The 21,966-nt window shown below is 43.8% G+C and overlaps 2 protein-coding genes across 9 annotated transcripts in view; one reads left to right on the top strand and one right to left on the bottom strand.

Moving 5' to 3' along the window:
• Nucleotides 1-5,149, bottom strand: part of MIGA1 (mitoguardin 1) — a gene marked incomplete at its 5' end in the record, with an annotated part of 97,094 nt that extends 91,945 nt beyond the window's left edge. Inside the window, one exon of the mRNA XM_080658155.1 lies at nt 5,052-5,149. The remainder of the gene's footprint in view (nt 1-5,051) is intronic.
• An 11,199-nt stretch (nt 5,150-16,348) lies between these two features.
• USP33 (ubiquitin specific peptidase 33) overlaps nt 16,349-21,966 on the top strand; it is a 72,162-nt gene continuing 66,544 nt past the window's right edge. For 2 of the 8 annotated variants that reach the window (XM_080658084.1, XM_080658082.1), the window contains exons 1-2: nt 16,350-16,579; nt 17,547-17,754. In XM_080658084.1, the coding sequence (XP_080514210.1) occupies nt 17,728-17,754 (27 nt within the window). In that variant the 5' untranslated portion in view covers nt 16,350-16,579; nt 17,547-17,727. Of the gene's footprint in view, nt 16,580-17,546; nt 17,755-21,966 lie in introns of all 8 variants that reach the window. The other 6 variants (XM_080658088.1, XM_080658086.1, XM_080658083.1 and 3 more) reach the window with 4 other exon arrangements.

The following is a 21,966-nucleotide window of genomic DNA, read 5'->3' as shown; positions in this document are numbered from 1 at the left end:
ACAGCCAAAAAGAAATTAAATTTGAACTTTGAGTTCCGGTAGTAAGTTTTCCTTCCAGTTAAATAAACATTTCAGCTTTTACATAATACTTTAAATCTATTTCTTCCCATGTATTTCTTTCAAACAACAGTGGGGGTGGGTAATGGTGCATACTGAAAGGAATCTGATTGAATCATGATTCCTGGAGCTAGAAAGGAACCTCGGAGTTCACTGAACTTCAGAACTCATGCATTTATTGTCCTACTGTCCCATTTTAAAGATCTTAAAAAAAGTGCCATATACATGCTATGAAATTTAGATATAGTTTTAATGCCTATTTCTATAGAAACCAAAGAAAGACAAGTCAGATGTCTACAGATGAGGCAGCTGTCACTCAGAGAGATGCTTACAGGTAGCAGAACCTTGACTGAAACATAATGGTTCAGGGTTTGGGTCTATGTTTTGCAGAGCCAGAAACCCAATTTTACCATTGTACCCAGCTGGACACATACTAAACAAATTCACAGTGTATTGCTGTATAAATTGGTTTATAAGTTTATTCATTCACAATAAGGAAATATACTGTCTAGTGAAAGAATAGTTACACTACCAAAACATACCCTTTCTGAAATAAAATATTATAGGGAGCTGAATTAATAATTAGTTAAAAATGCAGCCTGGTAGCCGAAACCGGTTTGGCTCAGTGGATGGAGCGTCGGCCTGCGGACTGAAGGGTATCAGGTTCGATTCCGGTCAAGGGCATGTGCCTTGGTTGCGGGCACATCCCCAGTGGGAGGTGTGCAGGAGGCAGCTGATCGATGTTTCTCTCTCATCGATGTTTCTAGCTCTCTATCCCTCTCCCTTCTTCTCTGTAAAAAATCAATAAAATATATTTTAAAAAAAAATGCAGCCTGGTAAGCACAAATTTAATGGGTCCTGAGGAATATTCATCCAGGCCAAGAAAAGGCCTGAGAAGACTGTCTCTGGTACACCTACCAAATTTAACATTTCTTTTCCTTAGATAGTGCTATATAAACATTACCAAAGAGAAAAAACAAATTGCCAACAATCCCTCTATAAAACCTTATTTGCTATACTTTCTTTAAGTCCTTTATATTTCTGCATATATTTTCTCTGCTCTCTTTTTCTGGATTCCAGAAGACTACTCCCTTCTGTTAATACCCACCCCTTTTCAAACAAGCATTAAAACCACTGATTAAGTAGTTTCATTTCACACAAAACACAGTAATACTTTTAGGATGGGTTACTGCTACTACTAACACCCTACCCCCTATTACTGACACAATGTAAATTTAATTCCCCTTCATGCATATAGGAATTAAAATGTTCAGACTCAGTATAATTAGTTCTAACTTAAGTATAGTACATTTATCCTAACAAAAACAAACAAACAAACAAAAAAAACTGTGATGTAGACATTTAGAGAAATACAATGGAAACCATGAAGAAACAAACAAGAATTGCTGGCAGGGGTCACATTGTTTCTGTGCTGGGACCTCCCCCTGTTGCAAAGCTGGCTGGCAGCCATATCTGAGTTTCCATCAATGATTCCCTGAGACCCTGCCCCATCCAATTTACAGCCCCACTTAAGCTGTTTGTAGTGGCTTTTCCATATGAAAGATCTGTCTGGCTCAGAATTCAGACTTTGCTAAAATCTCTCAAACAAGCTGCAGCAGGCATCAGCATACCCCAAACCTATCAGTAAAAGGCCTAAGACCCAGCACTAGCACCAGCCTGCCTTGTTTCACAGCTGGGCCTCACCTGGGCACTTCCAAGCCCAATACAAGTAGCAGCCATCTGCAGAACTTTCTGTAGTTCCTACCCCATGGCCCCAGGCAGTGGCTGACTTTGCACCTCCCAGGAGGCTCCAGAGCCAGTGCACCAGGTGGAGAGCTTAAGACCATACAGATTAGAACTCTACACATCCATGGGCAACACACTCAAGGGGCAGATTCAGTGAATACCAAAGCTCCACTGAAACAAGTTCTGCTCCATAGGGGTGTCTCCTATATAGCAGCTCTTCCACTGTAGTCACAACTGGTCCTCACAGCCAATTGGCCTGGAGGTCAATCCCTCAAACTAACACCAACAGCAATCAAGGCTCAACTATAAGACTGTGCACACAGCCCACACAGGGGTGCATCTAGCGTGCCTAGCTCAGGTGACTGGGGAGTCTGAACCACTAGGCCCCACAGGACATTTACTACACAAGGCCACTACCAATTCCAGGAGACAAAGAAGCTCTACCTAATACATAGAAACTAACACAGGGAAGCAGCCAAAATGTGAAGACAAAGAAATAGGTCACAAATGAAAGAAATGGAAGCAAGCAAACTCAGAGTTCAAAACAATGGTTATAAGGTTACTCAAGGATCTCAATGAGAGCTTCAAGGGATTTAGTGAGAATTTCAAGGATCTTAGTGAGACTTTCAAAGACATGAAAAAGGACCAGTCAGAAATTAAGCATACACTAACTGAAATAAAGAATAATTTGCAGGGACTCAAAGTAGAGTAGAGGATTCCAAGAATCAAAACAATGATTTGGAATCTGAGGAAGCAAAAAACATCCAATCAGAAGAGCAAAAAGAAAAAAGTTAAAAAATATGAAGGAAGGTAGTATAAGGAGTCTCTGGGACAACTTCAAGCATACCAACATTTGCATTATGGAGGTGCCAGAGAAGAGAAAAAGAGCAAGATATTGGAAACCTATTTGAAGAAATAATGACAGAAAACTTCCTCTATCTGGTGAAAGAAATAGACTTATAAGTACAGGAAGTGCAAAGAGTCCCAAACAAGGGGAACCCAAAGAGGACCACACCAAGACACATCACACCAAGACACGTCATAATTAAAATGCCAAGGGCAAAAGACAAAGAGAGAATCTTAAAAGCAGCAATAGGAAAACAGTTAGTTACTTACAGGGGAGGGCCCATACAACTATCAGCTGATTTCTCAACAGAAACTCTGCAGGCCAGAAGGGAGTGGCAAGAAATATTCAAAGTGATGAATAGCAAGGACCTACAACCAAGATTACTCTACCCAGCAAAGCTATAATTTAGAATTGAAGGTCAGATAAAGAGCTTCACAGATAAGAAAAAGCTAAAGTTCATCACCACCAAACCAGTATTACATGAAATGTTAAAGGGTATTCTTTAAAAAGAGGAAGAAGAAAAAAGATAAAAAATATGAACAATAAAAAGGCAATAAATACTTATCTATCAATAATTGAATCTAAAAATAAACAAATAAGAAATCTAATGAACAGACTAAATGTGAATAAAATAGAATCAGAGGCATGGAAATGGAACAGACTGATGATTCTCAGAGGGAAGAGGGGTGGGGAACAGGAAGAGATAAAAAAAAAGATCTTAAACGCATATAGTCATTACCAATGGACACAGACAATGGGGAGGTGAAGGCCTGGGGCAGGGGGGAACTGGATGGAGGGGGTCAAAGGGGGAAAAGGGGAGACATCTGTAATACTCTCAACAATCAAGATTTAAAAGAAGAAAAAAAAATACTGAGAGTAATTCACCCCAAGGGAATTTTTCCATAATAGGGGGTTCCAAATTTTTAAGCAGAGGGAAAAGAAAATAAACACTTCAATTTGCTGCAGGGGTTTTCTCAAATGAATTCTGACAAATCTGTAGTCTTGCATTCTAACTACCTAATTACTTTTCATTTAAAATCACTGAGGAAGTGATTCCAAACTTAATCATTAATAACAGAATAACTTTCAAAAACCAGCCATTTCAGTGGCTTTATAAGTATTAATTAAAATAAACATGAAGGCAGTTTCATGATTATTCACATTTGTAAAGAGAGTCTAAAACATCACAAAAAACATTGTACTATGTAATATTACTTACTTGTCTCCATTCTAACCACTGGAGAGTTAAAAATAAGTGTCACAAATAAAGATTGCTTCTTAAACACCCTAAAATTCTATTCTATAACTTGGTTTTATAATCCAAGCAAGAATGAAACTCTGGCCTAGCTGGTTTGGCTTAGTGGATTGAGCTGCGGGTTCGATTCCAGTCAAGGACACATGCCCAGGTTGTGGGCTCCATCTCCAGTGGGGGGGAGGGGGGGAGGGGAGGATGTGCAGGAGGCAGCCCACCAATGGTTCTCTCTAATCATTGATGTTTCTCTCTCTCTCTCCTCCCTTCATCTCTGAAATCAATAAAAATATTTTTTTAAAAAAATGAACCCTTGCCTGTCTGGCTCAGTGGATAGAGCCTCGGCCTGCGGACCAAATAGTCCCGGGTTTGATTCCAGTGAAGCTCACGTACCTTGCTTGCAGGCTCCTCCCTGACTGTGCCCTGGTCGGGTGTGTACAGGAGGCAACCAACCGATCATCGATGTTTCTCTCTGCCTTTCCCTCTCTTCCACTCTCCCTAAAAATCAACAGAAAAATATCCTCGGATGAGGATTAACAACAAAAAAGAATGAAATCCTGAAATACCCCCCAAATGTTGACGTGAAGCATAAATGTGTACAACCGAACTTTGAGAAGGTACACAGCAAAAATGCTTAGTCGCAATAATGATAACATTAAAAAAATAAAGATCTGTGCAACCGCAAGATCTGTTAAGAATCATCCTCCATAAAATAAATGTTGAACCACTTTATTCAGTGAAGGGCTCCGACAGGACCATCCGGATGCTAAAGCATCTTCAAAGAAAGCGTAATCTTCCCCATCCAAAAACTCCTCCCTGCTCAGATCACTGCCATTCAAGCAGAACCTTAGACCTCACCGGCTGCCCAGCTCCAGGGCGCTGCCCCAGCTCCAGGGGCCTCCCCAGCGCCCACCCCCTCTGCAGTCTCCCTCTTCCTTTACAAGAGGACCAGAGAAGGAGCTCGCTCTCGGCTCTGCCGCCCAGCCCCTCACTCAGGGGAGCGCGGGCCAGCTCACGCTGATTCAGCCCCCAGGCTTTCCGTTCCTCCAGCCCGCACTCGGAATCCGAGGGCTAGGACGGCGCTGGGACCCCTCCCCGCCCCCCGCCGCCCCCCGCCTCTGTCCCGTGGGCGTCGTGACCCCTCCTGGGTACCTGGCGCTGCAGGCCAGGTGCAGCCGGCCCACGCCTGCTTCCCCGCCGCAGCCCGGAGCTGAGCTGCAGCCGCCTGGCCGCGAGGGCGGAGTCCTTCCGGGGTCAGGAGTGGGAAGGTGAAGAGAAAGTGGCGGGCCGGCCAGCCTGTCTGCGTGAGGGGCTACGTGTGAAGTCGCTCCAGCCATTTTTGTTTAGGGTAGACCCTGCGGGGGGCCCCCCCCCCCCCCCCCCGATTATGGGATGAATGTAGAAACTAGATTAGAAGAATTGCATCTTGTTACAATGCTGTCAAGAGCTGGTATCATAGTTCATAACCTTTTGTGGGATCTAGGACCATTCTGCCAATCTGGTGAAAACTATGGGGCCTCTCCCTCAGAAAAATGCACATAAGCACACGCTTATACAGTATTAAAATAAAAAATTATATACATATATAGGGTGTCTCAAAAATGTATACATACACTTCGAATAATTGTAAAGGCAGTGTTTATTAAAATACATTTCATTTTCAAAATTGAGCTATCAGGAAAAGAAATTGAGCTATCAGCTGTTAAAGTGTGTATACATTATTTTGGGGGGACTGTATATTATATATATATATTCAGATGTCCCAAACCAATCCATAGATCCCAGATTAAAAACTTATTCTACTACTGCTCTAGCCGGTTTGGCTCAGTGGATAGAACATCGGCCTGGGAACTGAAGGTCCCAGGTTGGATTCCAGTCAAGGGCACATGCCCGGGTTGTGGGATCCATCCCCAGTGGGGGACTTGCAGGAGGCAGCCAATCCATGATTCTCTCTCATTGTGGATGTTTCTATCTCTCTCTCCCTCTTCCTTCCTCTCTGAAATCAATAAAAATATATTTTAAAAAAAAAGAACTGCTACTATAGACCCTCAGCCCCTAAACGAATGAATATTAGGAGACATTCCAACCCTGTATCGATAATGAAGTTATTGAGTTTTTTGTTATTGTTGTTGTTTAATAGAGGAAGAGCCTGCAACCAAGGTAAGTGCCCTTGAATGGAATCGAACCCGGGACCCTTTGGTCGGCAGGCCAAGGCTCTATCCGCTGAGCCAAACTGGCTAGGGCAAAGTTGTTAATTTAAATTCCTCTTTAGCTTTTCTCCACATTTCCTACTGAATTAGACTACCAAATAATATGTGAATATGGCCAACTCTGAGGGGTTAGACAGGGTGTTCACTGCTCTGAGATTCTGTTTAATACATAGTAAACCACTAGAGGGGAGGACAACAAAACAAGATGCTTTTTCTATGTGCAGTCCTAAGCCAAAACATTCTGTCAGAACTGCAGATTTAAAAATTATTGTGGTGAAAAGCCAAAATAATGTTGTAAAGATAGTTAAAACAGAAGAGCAAATGTTACTATTTCTATCTAAGGACCTAAAATGAACAATTTTTTTCTGTCAGTTTTCAAAATTCCAATTTAGTCAAAATGGAAAATAAGGAGAATGATAATACCAATGTGTGAGGTGACTAGACAATAAGTAAAAATGCACAGACTGAGTTCTATGTGGAAATATTTTACATTTATAAAGTAAATGGTTCTCTTGACTGTTGAAGAACCTGGAATTTGTAAGGCTATTTTTGTTTATTCCTCCATCTTCTCTTCTACCTCCTCCCTACTTCCCACAACTTCCAAACATTCAGTCTAATGGGAAGAGCAGCAATGATGACTACCACTTAAAGCAACTTTTCTAAGAACATTATCCCTTTAATGCCACAACAAACATTATGAGAGAGATATTATTCACTGAGTATCAATTTTACTCTTTAATAGAATAAGAAATTCCATATTTTTATAACTTTTTTTAATATATTTTATTGATTTTTTACAGAGAGGAAGGGAGAGGGATAGAGAGTTAGAAACATCGATGAGAGAGAAACATCGATCAGCTGCCTCCTGCACACCCCCTACTGGGGATATGCCCGCAACCAAGGTACATGCCCTTGACCGGAATCGAACCTGGGACCCCTCAGTCCACAGGCTGACGCTCTATCCACTGAGCCAAACCGGTTAGGGCTAAGAAATTCCATATTTTATTTATTTTTTAAATCAATGTAATTTACTCCAAACCTCCCATCTCCTGGGTTGCCAGAATATTCGGTCTTAATCATTATTGGGTATATCAGGATCCTGTTAGCTACAAGCAAAATAAAACCAAATAAATAGTCACTTAAACCATAGGATATGGTATTCCACATGAATGCAGCTGCAGATGGACACAGTCTCCTATTTGGACTTGATGTCTTCTGATACCCTAGCCCAGAGGGGGAAATGGGGCTTGGATTAATTCTCAAGGTTTGTCCCTCCCCCAGATAACCAAAGTTACCATGCAATGCTCACCAAACCAGGGAGTGGAATTCATGGAGTAATATTAGTTGTTTCTACCATTCTGATATGGAAATACTTGCCACATCAAGCGTTAATGAATTTGGAGGATCCTATATGTATAGTGTCAAAACAATAGATCTGACTGCCAGAGTTTGGATACTTTCTCTGTTACATACTAAGTATGTGGTCTTAGGCAAGGTACTTAACCTCAGTTTCCTCATTGGTGTGTTGGGAAGATAAATCCTATCTAATAAAGAGGGAATATGCTAATTGACCATCATACCCTCACAAAGATGGTAGCACCCACAGCCAATAAGGAGGGAATATGCTAATGGACTGCCATGCCCTCAAAGATGGCAGTGCCTACAGCCACAAGATGGCAGCGCCCAGTCCCCTCAGCCCTGCCAGGGCAGCAGGCCTGTGACATGGCTGGGTCCGCCCCCAGGCGGGTCCAGCCGCTCCGCACACCTGCCTCCGGAGTCCCCCAGTCCCCTCAGCCCCCCAGCCGCCCAGGGCTGGCCTGAGGTGCAGGCAAGCCTCAGATGTCGGCTGCCCAGGGCCGCCCGAGGCTCAGGTAACCAGGGCCAGCCAAGGTTTGCACTGCCGGCAATGGCAGCAGCAGAGATGTGATGGGGGCATCGCCTTCCTCTGATCGCCGGGTCGCCTCCTGCCCCGGAGGGCTCCCGGACTGTGAGAGGGGGCAGGCCGGGCTGAGGGACCCCCCTCCAGTGCATGAATTTTCATGCACCAGGCCTCTAGAGAAGTGGTTCTCAACCTTTCTAATGCCGTGACCCTTTAATACAGTTCCTCATGTTGCGGTGACCCCCAACCATAAAATTATTTTCGTTGCTACTTCATAACTGTAATTTTGCTACTGTTAATGAATCGTAATGTAAATATCTGTGTTTTCCGATGGTCTTAGGTTCTACAGCAGTGGTTCTCAACCTGTGGGTCACGAACCGCTAGCAGTGTCGCCTAAGACCATCAGAAAACACAGGTATTTACATTACGATTCATTAACAGTAGCAAAATTACAGTTATGAAGTAGCAACGAAAATAATTTTATGGTTGGGGGTTACCGCAACATGAGGAACTGTGTTAAAGGGTCATGGCATTAGAAAGGTTGAGAACCACTGCTCTAGTGTAATAAGTATAAAGCACTAAGATGCTTATGTAAGTTTTTAACTTGGATTACTTATATCTCCATAGACTCTGAGGATAAAACTCTATCCTGTATAATAAAAGCCTAATATGCAAATCAACCAAAGGGCTGAACGACCAGTCGCTATGATGCACACTGACCACCAGGGGGCAGACGCTCAACACAGGAGTGCAGCGGTGGTGGCGGTAGCCTCTCCCGCCTCTGAGGCAGTGCTAAGGACCCCTCAGGGGATGTCCGCTGAGGGATCCCAGACGGTGAGAGGGTGCAGGCTGGGCTGAGGGACCCCCCGCCCCTGCCACCCCAGTGCATGAATGTCAAGCACCGGGCCTCTATTGCCATATAATTGGTTTCTTTTGTAATTCTATATGTTTTGTCTTACGCATATAGAAACATTTAGAAACATTACTTTGAGAAGGGGGTCCATAGGCTTTACTAGAATGTCAAAGGGTTCAATTATACCTATAAAATGGTTAAGAACTTAGAACAATCTTGGCAAGTACTTTTAAGGTACATGACATTTTAAGTGGGACTTTGTCATGTCTTTTGGCAGCAGCTCCGTAGTTGAGAAAAATAGATGCCAAGTGCCTTCTAAAAAAGGATGCTAGAGCATCCAGAATGTGCTAGGAGAATGCGAAGCCCATTTAGCAATCCTCCATCCTCATGTACTTCCAGGGAATGAAGTGGCAGAATTGATCAAAAAAGACTAGAGAATGAAAATGCCCAGGAGGTAGTTTTCTGAGTGCTGCACATTTTCCTTACCCTTCCCCAAGAGTGGAGAGAAAAGAGCGCTTATCCCATCCTACCCTTACCTCAAGCCAAGCAAAGGAGCCTTAAGAAACTCAGACAACTTGACCTCTGTGCCCTAGTTTATGTCACCTGGGAAAGTCTAAAGGCAATAGACTGTCCCAAGAGGCCTTTGATGACAGAGCAGAGAGAGAAGGTTTCAGTGGAAGTTGTGTGTACTTGCAGTTTTGCACGAAAAGTTTTCTTGTGGGCCATGTAAATGCTACTGAAGGTAGCCAGGCTTGAATTATCTTAAAAAGTTGTATTTCCAAACCCAAAGCTAAGTGGACCATCTAAGTGGTTATAGCCACAAATAGTTTTCCTGCTGTTAGGAAACAGAGAGAGGTCCCCAGCAAGGTGAGCAGTCATTGAGGAAGCCACAGAGAGGCCCTGAAAGGAAAGAGCCAGCATTTTGGAGTGGGCCTACAAGCAGAAGGTACCAAAGTCAGATTTAATTGCGCCGATTGGGTGTACTTGATATTTTATTTAGGATGTTTAGGATCACTGCTCGCTCCAGCTGAGACAATATATGGTCAATGTACTTCATGAATTATTGGTGGAAACAGCACTTATCAAGTAACAACATTAAGCCTGACCAAAGTCTAGCACTTTGAGAAGTTAAAAACAATTACATCACCTAAGTAGATGAATTCTTTCAGGTAATTCATATATCCTATTACTTTTTCCATTAATCGCTAAAACCTGGCAGAGTCCCCAGAAGTAACCTAGAGCCTCCTTTCAAATCCACACAGTGCTGCCTATTGTATCTTTGTTTCATCACCCACTCAAAAGGAATTTGACAGGACTCTTCTACACGTCAAAACTTAGCTAACCAAGGTATCTATTATTCAGAGTATAGTTCTAGATGCTAATTTAAAACATCTATTCTATACACACATCCAGATATTGCAGATGCAGTTCCTCAAAATGTTAAGTATATGATCCAATTCCTCTTCTAGATAATACCCAAAAGAAATGAGAACATACAGCTACATAAAAACTTGTACATGAATGTGCATAGCAACATTATTCATAATGGCTAAAAAGTGAAGGCAAACTAAATGTTCGTCAACTAATGAATTGATAAATAAAATGTGGTATGTTCATATATGAACACTTATTTGGCCATATAAAGGAGTTCAGTACTGGTACATGCTACAACATGGATGAAACTTAAAAACATGCTAAGTAAAAAAGTCAGTCATAAAAGATTACATATTGTATACACTGAGTGGCCAGATTATTATGATCTCTGAACGCATACTAATCTGACCACTCAGTGTGTGTGTGTGTGTGTGTGTGTGTGTGTGTGTATATATATGTATATATATATATATATATATATATATATATATATATGTGTGTGTGTGTATATATATATATATATATATGTATATATATATATATATATATATATATATATATATATATATATATATATATATATTAGAGGCCTGGTACATGAATTTGTGCATGGCTGGGGTCCGGCCAACCTGGCCAGGGGGAAGGGATATGGGCGGTTGGCCGGCCTGCCTGCTGGTCGAACTCCTGGTCAAGGGGACAATTTGCATATTAGCCTTTTATTATATAGGATATACACTGAGTGGCCAGATTAGTATGCACTCAGAGATCATAATAATCTGGCCACTCAGTGTAATTGTATTGATATGAAATGTCCAGAATAAGTAGATCTATTGAGATAGAAAGTAGGTTAGTGATTGCCTCAGGCTGGAAGGGTTAGGAGGAAATCGAGGTGACTGCTAAGCAGTATGGGACTGCTTTTTAGACTGTGGTACAAATCTGTGGATATATTAAAATATTAAATTGTATACTTTAAATGTGTGAATTGTAAAGTATGTGAGTTATATTTCAATTAAGCTGCTATCCCCCAAATTATTATTGCCATTTGTTTTTTTAAAAAAATATTTTTATTGATTTCAGAGAGGAAGTGAGAAGGAGAGAGAGATAGAAACACCAACGATGAGAGAGAATCATTGATTGGCTGCCTCCTGCATGCTCACCACTGGAGATCGAGCCCACACCCCAGGCATGTGCCCCTGACTGGAATTGAACTGGGGACCCTTCAAGTCCGCAGGCCAACGCTCCATTCCCTAAGCCAAACTGGCTAGGGCATGTATTGCTATTTTTACTTGCCATTACTCAGTTGCAAAAATGAGAAGGTATTTTTTTTTTAGAAGGTATCTGTTTTAATATGACTATTCAATTGTCTTTTTCCCCATTCTACCCCCACCAACATGGCTTTAGGAGAGCTTTCAATGCCTGGCCTGAAGAATAATTCCAGGGTCTATATTTCATATCATATTTGACAGAAATGGCATCTCTAGAGTTCTACTCCAGAATCAGTGTGATCTACCTGGGCACCTATGGAATGTATAATCTCTCCTTTCTGACAGGAGAGTTGATAGATTTCCCAGCGATGACTTCCTTCCTTATAGCCTGTCCAGATATTATTGAATAAAAGTAAGGGATTAAGGATTCTGGATTAAGGGATAAAAGGATAAATGCAAATACCTTGGAGTGAGCAGGGAGGGTGGGAGTCCATGGAAGTTAAAAGTAGGAGATATACTGCACTGTCAGAGTGCATTTGCTTCATGAGGACTGGTCCACGGCAAGGACTTGACCTGGTGTCTACATGAGAAGCACTGCCTACTTTCATGTATCATGAGCCACACACACCTGCTTTGAGCAGCCACATCGTTTGTCTCTCTGTGTCCTAGAACCCCTGAAGGAAAGATAAGCCGAAAAAGGACCTTGGTTACCAGGTCCTGATACATTTTAAATACAAGAATTTTGGGAGAAATGACTTTTGCCTTTTTTTTTTGTCTATTTAATTGTCTGTCTTATTGATTTGTATATGCATTTATATAAGCTCTTTATCACTTTATACATATTTAAAATTTCTTCCCTTATTTGCTGGCTTGACTTTTCATTTCTTAATGGTGTCTTTTGATGCAGAGATAAGTTTTTATAGGTGACACATAGTTTTTGGCAGCAAAGTTACTTAATAATGGAGAAAATTTCAAACCCCCTTTTTCAAAATCTCTCTTTACTGCATTCAAAAAGCATCTCACTCATTTTCAAAACATCACTTTTACTTTGAGACCATAGGTTAAATGTATACATTAAAACATTTTTGTAGTTAGTATATTGATGAGAGCCACTTGTTATCATTGCAAAGATGAGAAAATCTAAAACACTTGACTTCTTTCAAAAAAACTCTAAGTCAGGACTTTGCCACGAGACATCAAGGAAGAAGTGATTTTCTTTTTTTTTTTTTTTCAAGAAGTTATTTTCTTGATCATTCTCTTATCTCTGTACAAAGCAGTATAAATATTTAAAACATTTAGATACTAGATTTTTTAAAATAAAAATTAATTACATTGCTGACATCCTGTAACATAAAAACTGCAATATTTTGAAAATAAAGGAAAGAGTGGTAGCACATGTATGCACCCTCCAAATTGTGAAGCTTCTATTCTTGCCCAGGGAAGCCAGGATAGGCAACTATCTGTGGTGCAACCTGAGACTTGGTGTTAACCCCTACACAGAATGCTGGCAAAGTTTCCTTTATTCCATTTTTACCATAAAAATAGAAGTAGAAGCTCCCATATTTTCTACTTGTTTCTTTTTTCTTTTTTTAAAATCACCTTTAGCTCAATGGGGTGGCTCATTTGGTTGGAGCATTATCTCTTTAACCAAAAAGGTTGTGGTTCGATTCCAGGTCAGGGCACATACCTATGTTACAGGTTTGATCCCTGGCTGGGGTGCATATGAGAGGCAGCCAATGGATCTTCCTCTATCACATAAATGTTTCTCTCTCTCTCTCTCTCTCTCTCTCTCTCTCTCTCTCTCTCTCTCTCACTCTTTCTCCTTTCCTCTCTAAAATCAATGAACATACTCTCAGATGAGGATTTTTTTTTCAAATCACCTTTATGGAGAGGAATTGGTCATCACAATATTTATCATACAGGAGGCTTAAAAGTATCAATCATTCCCAGACAAGAAAAAGCTAAAGTAGTTCATCACCACCAAACCAGTATTACATGAAGTGTTAAAGGGGCTTCTTTAAGAAGAAGAAGAAGAAAAAAAGATAAAAATATAAATAATAAAATGGCATTAAATACATATCTATCAGCAATTGAATCTTAAAATAAAAGAATAAGCAACACAGAAACAGACTCATAGGTACAGAGAACATATTTTTAAAAATTTAAATTCTTTATTGTTGAAAGTATGACATATGTCTCTTTTTTCCCCCATTGACCTGGCTGCTCCCACCCTCCAGCACATGCCCTCACCCCCTACTGTCTGTGTCCATTGGTTATGCTTATATGCATGCATACAAGTCCTTTGGTTGATCTCTTACCCCCGACCCCATACAGAGAACATTTTGATGATTGCCAGATGGGAAGGGGTTTGGGAAGGGGTGGGTGAAAAAGGTGAAGGGATTAAGAAGTACAAATTGGTAGTTAGAGAATAGTCTTGGGGACATAAAGTGCAGCATAGGGAATATAGTCACTAATCCTATATCTTGGTATAATAAAAGCCTAACATGTAAAGTGTTCCCTTGGGTGGTCATTCGACTGGGAGACCGGGAGTTCGACCACTTGCTATGATGTGCGCTGACCACCAAGGGGGCAGCTTGGAACATGGCAGGCGGCAGTGGAGGTGCTGCCAGCCCCAATGGGCTCCTATGAGAACGGGACTGTGGTGGGATGGTGGAGCAGGTGAGGAAGCGGCACCAGGCCAAGGCGGGGTGCAAGGCGGGGCTGCGGGGCTGCGGGGCTGCGAGGCTGGGGGCGCAAGCTGGGGCCAGATCCCCACAGGTCACCCCGAGGGACCCCACCCATGCATGAATTGGTGCACTGGGCCTCTAGTATTCTAATAACTATTAGAGGCCCGGTGCACGAAATTCGTGCACGGGGGCAGGGGGGAGAGGAGGGTTTGTCCTTCAGCCCAGTCTGCACCCTCTCCAATCTGGTACCCCTTGAGTGATGTCCGACTGCCCGTTTAGGCCCGATCCTTGTAGGATCGGGCCTAAACGGGCAGTCAGACATTCTTCTCACAATCCAGGACTGCTGGCTCCCAACTGCTCGCCTGCCTGCCTTCCTGATTGCCCCTAACACTTCTGCCTGCCAGCCTGATCACCCTCTAACCACTCCCCTGCCAGCCTGATTGATGCCTAACTGCTCCCCTGCCAGTCTGATTGCCCCTAACTGCCCTCCCCTGCAGACCTGGTCACCCCTAACTGACCTCCTCTGCCGACCTGGTCACCCCTAACTGACCTCCCCTGCCAGCCTGGTCACCCCTAACTGTCCTCCCCTGCAGGCCTGGTTGCTCCCAACTGTCCTCCCCTGCAGGCACAGTCACTCCCAACTGCCCTCCCCTGCTGGCCTGATTGCCCCCAACTGCCCTCCCTTGTAGACCTGGCCCAACTGCCCTCCCCTTCTGGCCATCTTGTGACGGCCATCTTGTGTCCACATGGGGGCAGCCATCTTTGACCACATGGGGCAGCCATCTTGTGTGTTGGAGTGATGGTCAATTTGCATGTTACTCTTTTATTAGATAGGATATATGGTGTCATATGGGTATGAGATTTGTGGAGATGATCATTTAGTAAGTTATATAATGTCTAATCACTAGGGTGTACACCTGAAACTAATATAATATTGTATGTCAGGTGTAATCCTATATAATAACAGTGTACTGTGAAAATCGACTGACCGGTCGCTATGACACGCACTGACCACCAGGAGGCAGACGCTCAACGCAGGAGCTGCCCTGTGGTGGTCAGTGTGCTCCCATAGGGGGAGCGCCGCTCAGCCAGAAGCCAGGCTCACTGCTGGTGAACGTAGTGGCAGTGGCGGGAGCCTCTCCCACCTCTGCTGCAGGAGGGTGGTAAGGAGCAAGGGGTCCTGGACTATGAGAGGGATGTCTGACTGCCGGCTTAGGCCCAATCCCTGGGGCCTAAGCCCAGGCCTGGGTGAGCGACCCCCCTCCCCAAGTGCATGAATCTCATGCACCGGGCCTCTAGTTGAAACATAAAAAATTATTTTTAAAAAGTACTAACAAGCCCTAGCTGATTTGGTTCAGTGGATAGAGCTTTGGCCTGTGGACTGAAGGGTCCCAGGTTTGATTCCAGTCAAGGGCACATGCCTGGGTTGCAGGCTAAATCCCCAGTAGGGGGCGTGCAAGAGGCAGCAGATCAACGATTCTCTCTCATCATTGATGTTTCTCTCTCCTTCTCCCTTCCTCTCTGAAATCAATAAAAAAATATATTTTTAAAAAGTACTAACAATACATATTTTTCATAAACAAAGGAACCTACTTGTTTCTGATGGAGACTAAGCATTTTGCACAACTCTTGCCTACAATGTTCTCATTGTGGAGACTAAAAAAGAGGTAACAAACAGATTGAAACTGGAAATTTTAACAATAATTTTAATTAATGTAACTTTCTATTGTTTGCTTATCAATCAATTGAATGCATTTCAACGGTTACATAAATTAGAAGGCAGGTCTCTTCCAATGCTCTAGGCACTAAGCAGATACTAAGGTTTCAATAAATATTTTATTTGATTATCTTGATTTTGGCCAAAGGAAAAATGTGAGAGATGAAGTTCTACTATGCAGATGTGGAAAAGGAAATACAATTACTTTCAGATAATCTAGGTCCTAAGAAGTTTGGAGAAGAGGGAAAACAGTGTTGAATTGAGTTGTCTGATATTTCTTTGCACAAGGTCAGAAACCTGAGGGCTCTTCAGTGGCTACCCTTAACGCAGACTCTGTAATCATCAAGCAAGACCTGTTAATGGTCCTAGTGCTCTGCATGGTTACTGTCCCTGTACCGCTAACAAATTTGGAGGTGAGAACAGGCCTGAGTCTCCTCACCTGGGCCCCAGGCGCTGTGGCCACGCCCCCCGTGCGGGGCGGGCATTCATCGAAGCCCCGCCTCTCCCCGCCCTCCCGCGACACCCGAGACGCCTGCGGCGGCCGCGGAGCCACCGGAAGGAGCCTGGGCGGCTGCGGGAAGTGGCCGGTACAGGAGGCGGGGATCCCGAGGTTTGCGGTGCTGAGCGGTTTTCCGGCCTTCTTGACCCGACACCGCCCCTCTCCGAGGCCAGGGGAGTTAGGAAGGGGCTTGTGGCGGGGCGGCTGCAGGCCACCGATGGCCGCGCTGGCGGGGCCCGTAGTGAAGGCCTTGGAGGTGAGGGCGTCGCTGCCGGGAGGGGAGCGGGGCCTCGGGCGCCTGGTCTCAGCTCTGGCTCCTGGGCGCCGGGAGCTTGGCTGCTGCAGCGGCCTGTTAATAGAGTGCGGGATGGTGGAGGGCGCGCGGGCGCGGAGAGGCCTTGACAGTTCTCAGTGCTTGGTGCGTTGCAGGGATGATCTGCAACGGTGGGGGGCCGCTCCAGTGGGGGGCCGCTCCACTGGGGAGTCAGTCGTGCATTGGAGGAAGGGTCCCCAGGGAGCGTCCCCCTGGGAAGCGGGAGGAGAGAGGGGTGAGGCGAGTCCAAAAGAGGGGGCTCAGCTCCTTTCTTCGAGGTCTGCCCATTCCGGCGCGCAGCCCCTCACTGTGTGCGCAGGCAGCTGAAAGCCTGCGGCAGGCTGGCTCCTGGTGCTGGTTTCACCTTGCGGCGCAGTTAGGGTGCTGGGGCCCATTCGTGCAGTCCCAAGGCCCCCCCGTCATTCATTGTTGAGAACCAGAAAACCTAGGTGTCATTGTCCCTGGAATTTTTCTTCCACGGGTATTTGATCCATACTGTTTCAGAGGTTATTCCTTACGGTCTGTCCATCTGCAGATTTTGTTTGGGTTAAATTTTCAGTGTTGTTTCCTAGTCCTTTACTCTTATTACCAGCTACAAAACGCTCTTTGGCTATTTAAAGGGTGCAAGTTGAGCTGTTGGATGAGATTCTTCTCGGTGTTTTACATTCAACTTAAGTATGTTTAGGTTTACATTTTCATGGAATCGGTATTAGGCTGGAAAATTGGGCCTTTAGTGAACATCCAGGCAGGAGCATAGGATCTAAACTGAGGATGAATTTTACCACAAGGATCTCTAGACTTGCTTAAAAGATGTATAGAATTTTTTAGTTTGATCATTATTTTTCTTCAAGAAATACTGAGTTCTCTACTTTCATCTCTTTTTAAAAAAATATATTTTTATTGATTTCAGAGATGAAGAGGGAGAAGGAGATAGAAACATCAATGATGAGAGAAATCAATGATCTGCTGCAACCCGCTTCCCCCAACTAGGGATCCAGCCAGCAACCCAGCATGTGCCCTTGACCAGAATCAAACCTGGGACCCTTGGCCTCCACTGAGACAAATCAGTTAGGGCCCTACTTTTATTTCTGATGGCAACAATTATATCATCTGGAAAGGTCTGACCAAATAAGATAATAGGCTATTGGCTTTGAACCTATACAAACAAATATTGTTAGTGAATTCATACTATTAATAGTAATATAAATAAGGGGGAAAAGTAGGACTCTTACTGAAAGACAGTGGCAATTTTAAGAAAAAGTTGTAGAAACCATGCCAGGAGCTTTATATTTTTTCATTTACTTTGGCAGGGTTAGGAAAAAAAAAAAGTACAAAGAATATTCCAGGAATAAAATATTTGATTTTCTCCAAGAGGAATAGTCTACTTAAGAATGCTTTTTAGTTTTGATCTGGTTTATTGCCAGTTTCTACTTTTTTTGCTGTTTTGAACTTTTTATAAACTACAAATAACGAAATAACATAATAGTTTAGTTTAATGGCATTATATTGTAGTAAATACTTTTTAAAAAATATTTGAAATTCTGAGTTGAGATAATTCTTGTAATGCTGTAGAATTTTTATTGACCTTTCACATACACAATCTTATTTGATCCTTATGACAATCCTCGCCAAGATATAAAGTCTTTTCCCATGACAAAAGCATTTTGAAGTTGTGTAAGGATCAGAACTTTCTTAAAACCTGAAATAATCTTGCTGAATTAACATTTGATATTAATTGGAATTCAGACAGATATCAGAGCACTGGGAATTATAGCAGATGACAGACAGTGGACTTTTTGCAAGAAAATGAAGTACATAATTGGTGAAAGATTTTTGGTGAGAAATTAGTAATGTAGTCATTTCTGAAAAATAAAGGACTAACAGCCTTTTTTAGTGTAGATTTTATTTTTATTTTTTAAAAAATATTTTTATTGATTTCAAAGAGGAAGGGAGAGGGAGAGAGAGAAAGAAACATCACTGATGAGAGAGAATTATTGATCAGCTGCCTCCTGCACGCCCAAGACTGGGGATCGAGCCTACAACCTGGGCATGTGCCCTTGGCTGGAATCAAACCTGGAACCCTTCAGTCCGCAGGCCCATGCTCTTTCCACTGAGCAAAACCAGCTAGGGCTAGTGTAGTTTTTAAACTTAAAAAAAAAAGTCTACATGTGATTGCAGGAGCATTTTGATAAATAGGATAGTTCCAAAGAGTCCAAGATGAGTGCAATGGTTTGTCTATTAAAAGGAGCATGAGCCATAGCTGATTTGGCTCAGTGGATAGAGCATTGCCCTGGGGACTGAAGGGTCCCGGGTTTGATTCTGATCAAGTGCATATGCCCGTGTTGTGGGCTCGATCCCCAGTAGTGGGTGTGCGGGAGGCAACTGATGAATGATTCTCTCTCATCATTGATGTTTCTATCTCTCCTTCTCCCTTCCTCTCTGAAATCAATAAAAAAATATTTTTAAAAAAGGAGCATGAATTTTGAACAAAATAGCATATATATTAAGATAACCAATATTTAAGAATCAATGTATATATAGCCCTAGCTGGTGTGGATCACTTGGTTAGAGTGTTGTCCTATACACCAAAAGGTATCAGATATCCGGTCAGGGCACATACCCAAATTGTGGGTTTGATCCTAATTGGGTGCATACAGGAGGCAATCGATTCGATGTCTCTCTCTCTCTTTCTTTCTCTCCCCTCCTCCTCTCTCTAAAAATCAATTTAAAAAATTTAAAAAGCAATGCATATCCTATATAATAAAAGGCTAGGTGGCGTCACACGATGTTGGCACAAGATGGCTACCCTCACGTCATCACAAGATGGCTGCCAAAGGTGGCCAGCAAGGGAGGGCAGTTGGGGGTGACCAGGCCAGCAGGGGAGGACAGTTGGGGGCCATCAGGCTGGCAGGGGAGGGCAGTTAGGGGTGACTAGGCTGGCAGGGGAGGGCGGCTGGGGGCGACCAGGCCGGCAGGGGAGGGCAGTTGGAGGGCGAGATCAGGTCGGCAGGGGAGGGCAGTTGGGGGCCATCAGGCCAGCAGTGGAGGGCAGTTAGGGGCAACCAGGCCGGCAGGGGAGGGCAGCTGGGGGCGACCAGGCTGGCAGGGGAGGGCATTTGGGGGTGATCAGGCCGGCAGGGGAGCAGTTAGGCGTCAATCAGGCCGGCGGGGGAGCGGTTAGGGGGCCATCAGGCTGGCAGGCAGAAGCAGTTAGGGGCAATCAGGCAGGCAGGCAGGCGAGTGGTTAGGAGCCAGCAGTCCTGGATTGTGAGAGGGATGTCCATATGCCGGTTTAGGCCCGATCCCCAAACCAGCAGTTGGACATCCCCCAAGGGGTCCCAGATTGGAGAGGGTTCAGGCCGGGCTGAGGAACCCGCCCCCCCACCCCCCGTGCACGGATTTCGTGCACTTGGCCTCTAGTATAAAAATAAATGTCCTTTTCAAAAGTTACTTTAGAAGGCTAAGTAGGCAAATATCTGTAAGGCTACCAGATAAAGCCCTCTGGAAAATAAAAAGAATGAAACATGGTTCTGGTCTTAAAGATCTTACAGTCGAGTAGATTATTTTGTTTGTTTTAACACAACTATGGTAACTGTCTTGATTATAGTCAGGAATTTAGGTGAGGGAGACATTACTTGTGATTGGGTCTTGGTAGAGATGCTATTTGAGATTAGTGAGCTTTGAAAGGTTCCACAGGAGAATGTTGTAGGACATTTCTAAAATGATTAGATTAGATCCTGGAAACCAAGATGGCAGCATAGGTAAACACCTAAACTGCTACCTCGCACAACAATATCAAAACTACAACTAAAAGACAAAACGGACACCATCCAGAACCACAGGAAAGCTGGCTGAGTGGAAATTCTACAACTAGAAGAAAAGAGGAAAGCACACTGAGACTCAGAGGAGCTACAAAAGGCTGAGGTACGGGGGCTCGCACGTGGAGAGGACAGGTGGCTGTGTGCATGGGCGGCTGAGTGCGCGGCTGGCTTTCTAAAGTGGGAGGGAAAAGAAAACTCCCAACTGCACTGAACTCCAGTCCCAGGCGAGATGCTGGGAAACCAGACTCATTTGGGGGGAATCTGGACTGTCAGGAAAAAGAAAGCACACTGAGACTCGGGAGCTGTGGAAGGCAGAGGTCTGGAGGCGCGTGCACGCCACGCGCAGAGAGGACTGACTGCTGAATGCACGGGAGGCTGAGTGCGCAGCTGGCTTTCTAAAGCAGGAGGGAGACAGAAGCTCCTGACTGTGTTGAACTCCAGTTCCGGGCAAGTTTCTGTGAACCCTGACTCATTCGGGGAGAAACTAGACTGTCTGTCAGCGGGCGAAACTCGAGGGCGGCTTTCTCTCAGAGGTGCTTGCAGCGATTACCGAGGGACACTGAGACCCAGGGGCCTCATAGGGCAGGGCTGACGGAAAACCAAGGCTGGCTGCTCCGCCCTGAAACTCCGCCCCATCCAAGCTGAGCACAGAGGCTTTTGCAATTTTGCAAGTCTTGTCTCATAAGAGTGTCTCCAGGACAGAAGTTCTCCCAGCGTAGACACAGCTGATCCTCACAGCCAATTGGCCTGGAGGTCAATTCCTCCCAGTGATACCAACAACAATCAAGACTTAACTACAACAAGGCTGAGCACACAGCCCACAAAGGGGTGCACCAAGAGTGTCCACCTCAGGTAACTGGGGAGGCTGACCCACTGGGCCATATTGGAAACCTAGCACACAAAGCTACTCTACCAACTCAGGGAAGCAGCGAAAATGCGGAGACAAAGAAACAGATCAGAAATGAAAGAAATGGAGGAAAACAAATGACTGGAATTAGAGTTCAAAACCACGGTTATAAGGTTTTTCAAGAATTTCCTAGAAAAGGCCGATAAATTTAACGAGACCCTCGAGGATATGAAAAAAATTAAACATACACTGACTGAAATAAAAAATATTATACAGAGACCCAACAGCAGACTAGAGGAATGCAAGAATCAAGTCAAAGAATTGAAATACAAAGAAGCAAAAAACACTCAGCCGGAAAAGCAAAAAGAAAAAAGAATCCAAAAATGGGAAGATAGTGTAAGGGCCTCTGGGACAACCTCAAGCGTACCAAAATCCGAATTATGGGGGTGCCAGAAGAAGAGAGAGAGCAAGATACTGAAAACCTATTTGAAGAAATAATAACTGAAAACTTCCCCCACCTGGTGAAAGAAATAGACTTACAAGTCCAGGAAGCGCACAGAACCCCAAACAAAAGGAATCCAAAGAGGACCACACCAAGACACATCATAATTAAAATGCCAAGGGCAAAAGACAAAGAGAGAATATTAAAAGCAGCAAGAGAA

This window comes from Plecotus auritus (genome assembly GCF_963455305.1).
Source record: "Plecotus auritus genome assembly, chromosome: 2".
Classification (NCBI taxonomy): domain Eukaryota; kingdom Metazoa; phylum Chordata; class Mammalia; order Chiroptera; family Vespertilionidae; genus Plecotus; species Plecotus auritus.
This window is presented reverse-complemented; position numbering and strand designations above follow the sequence as displayed.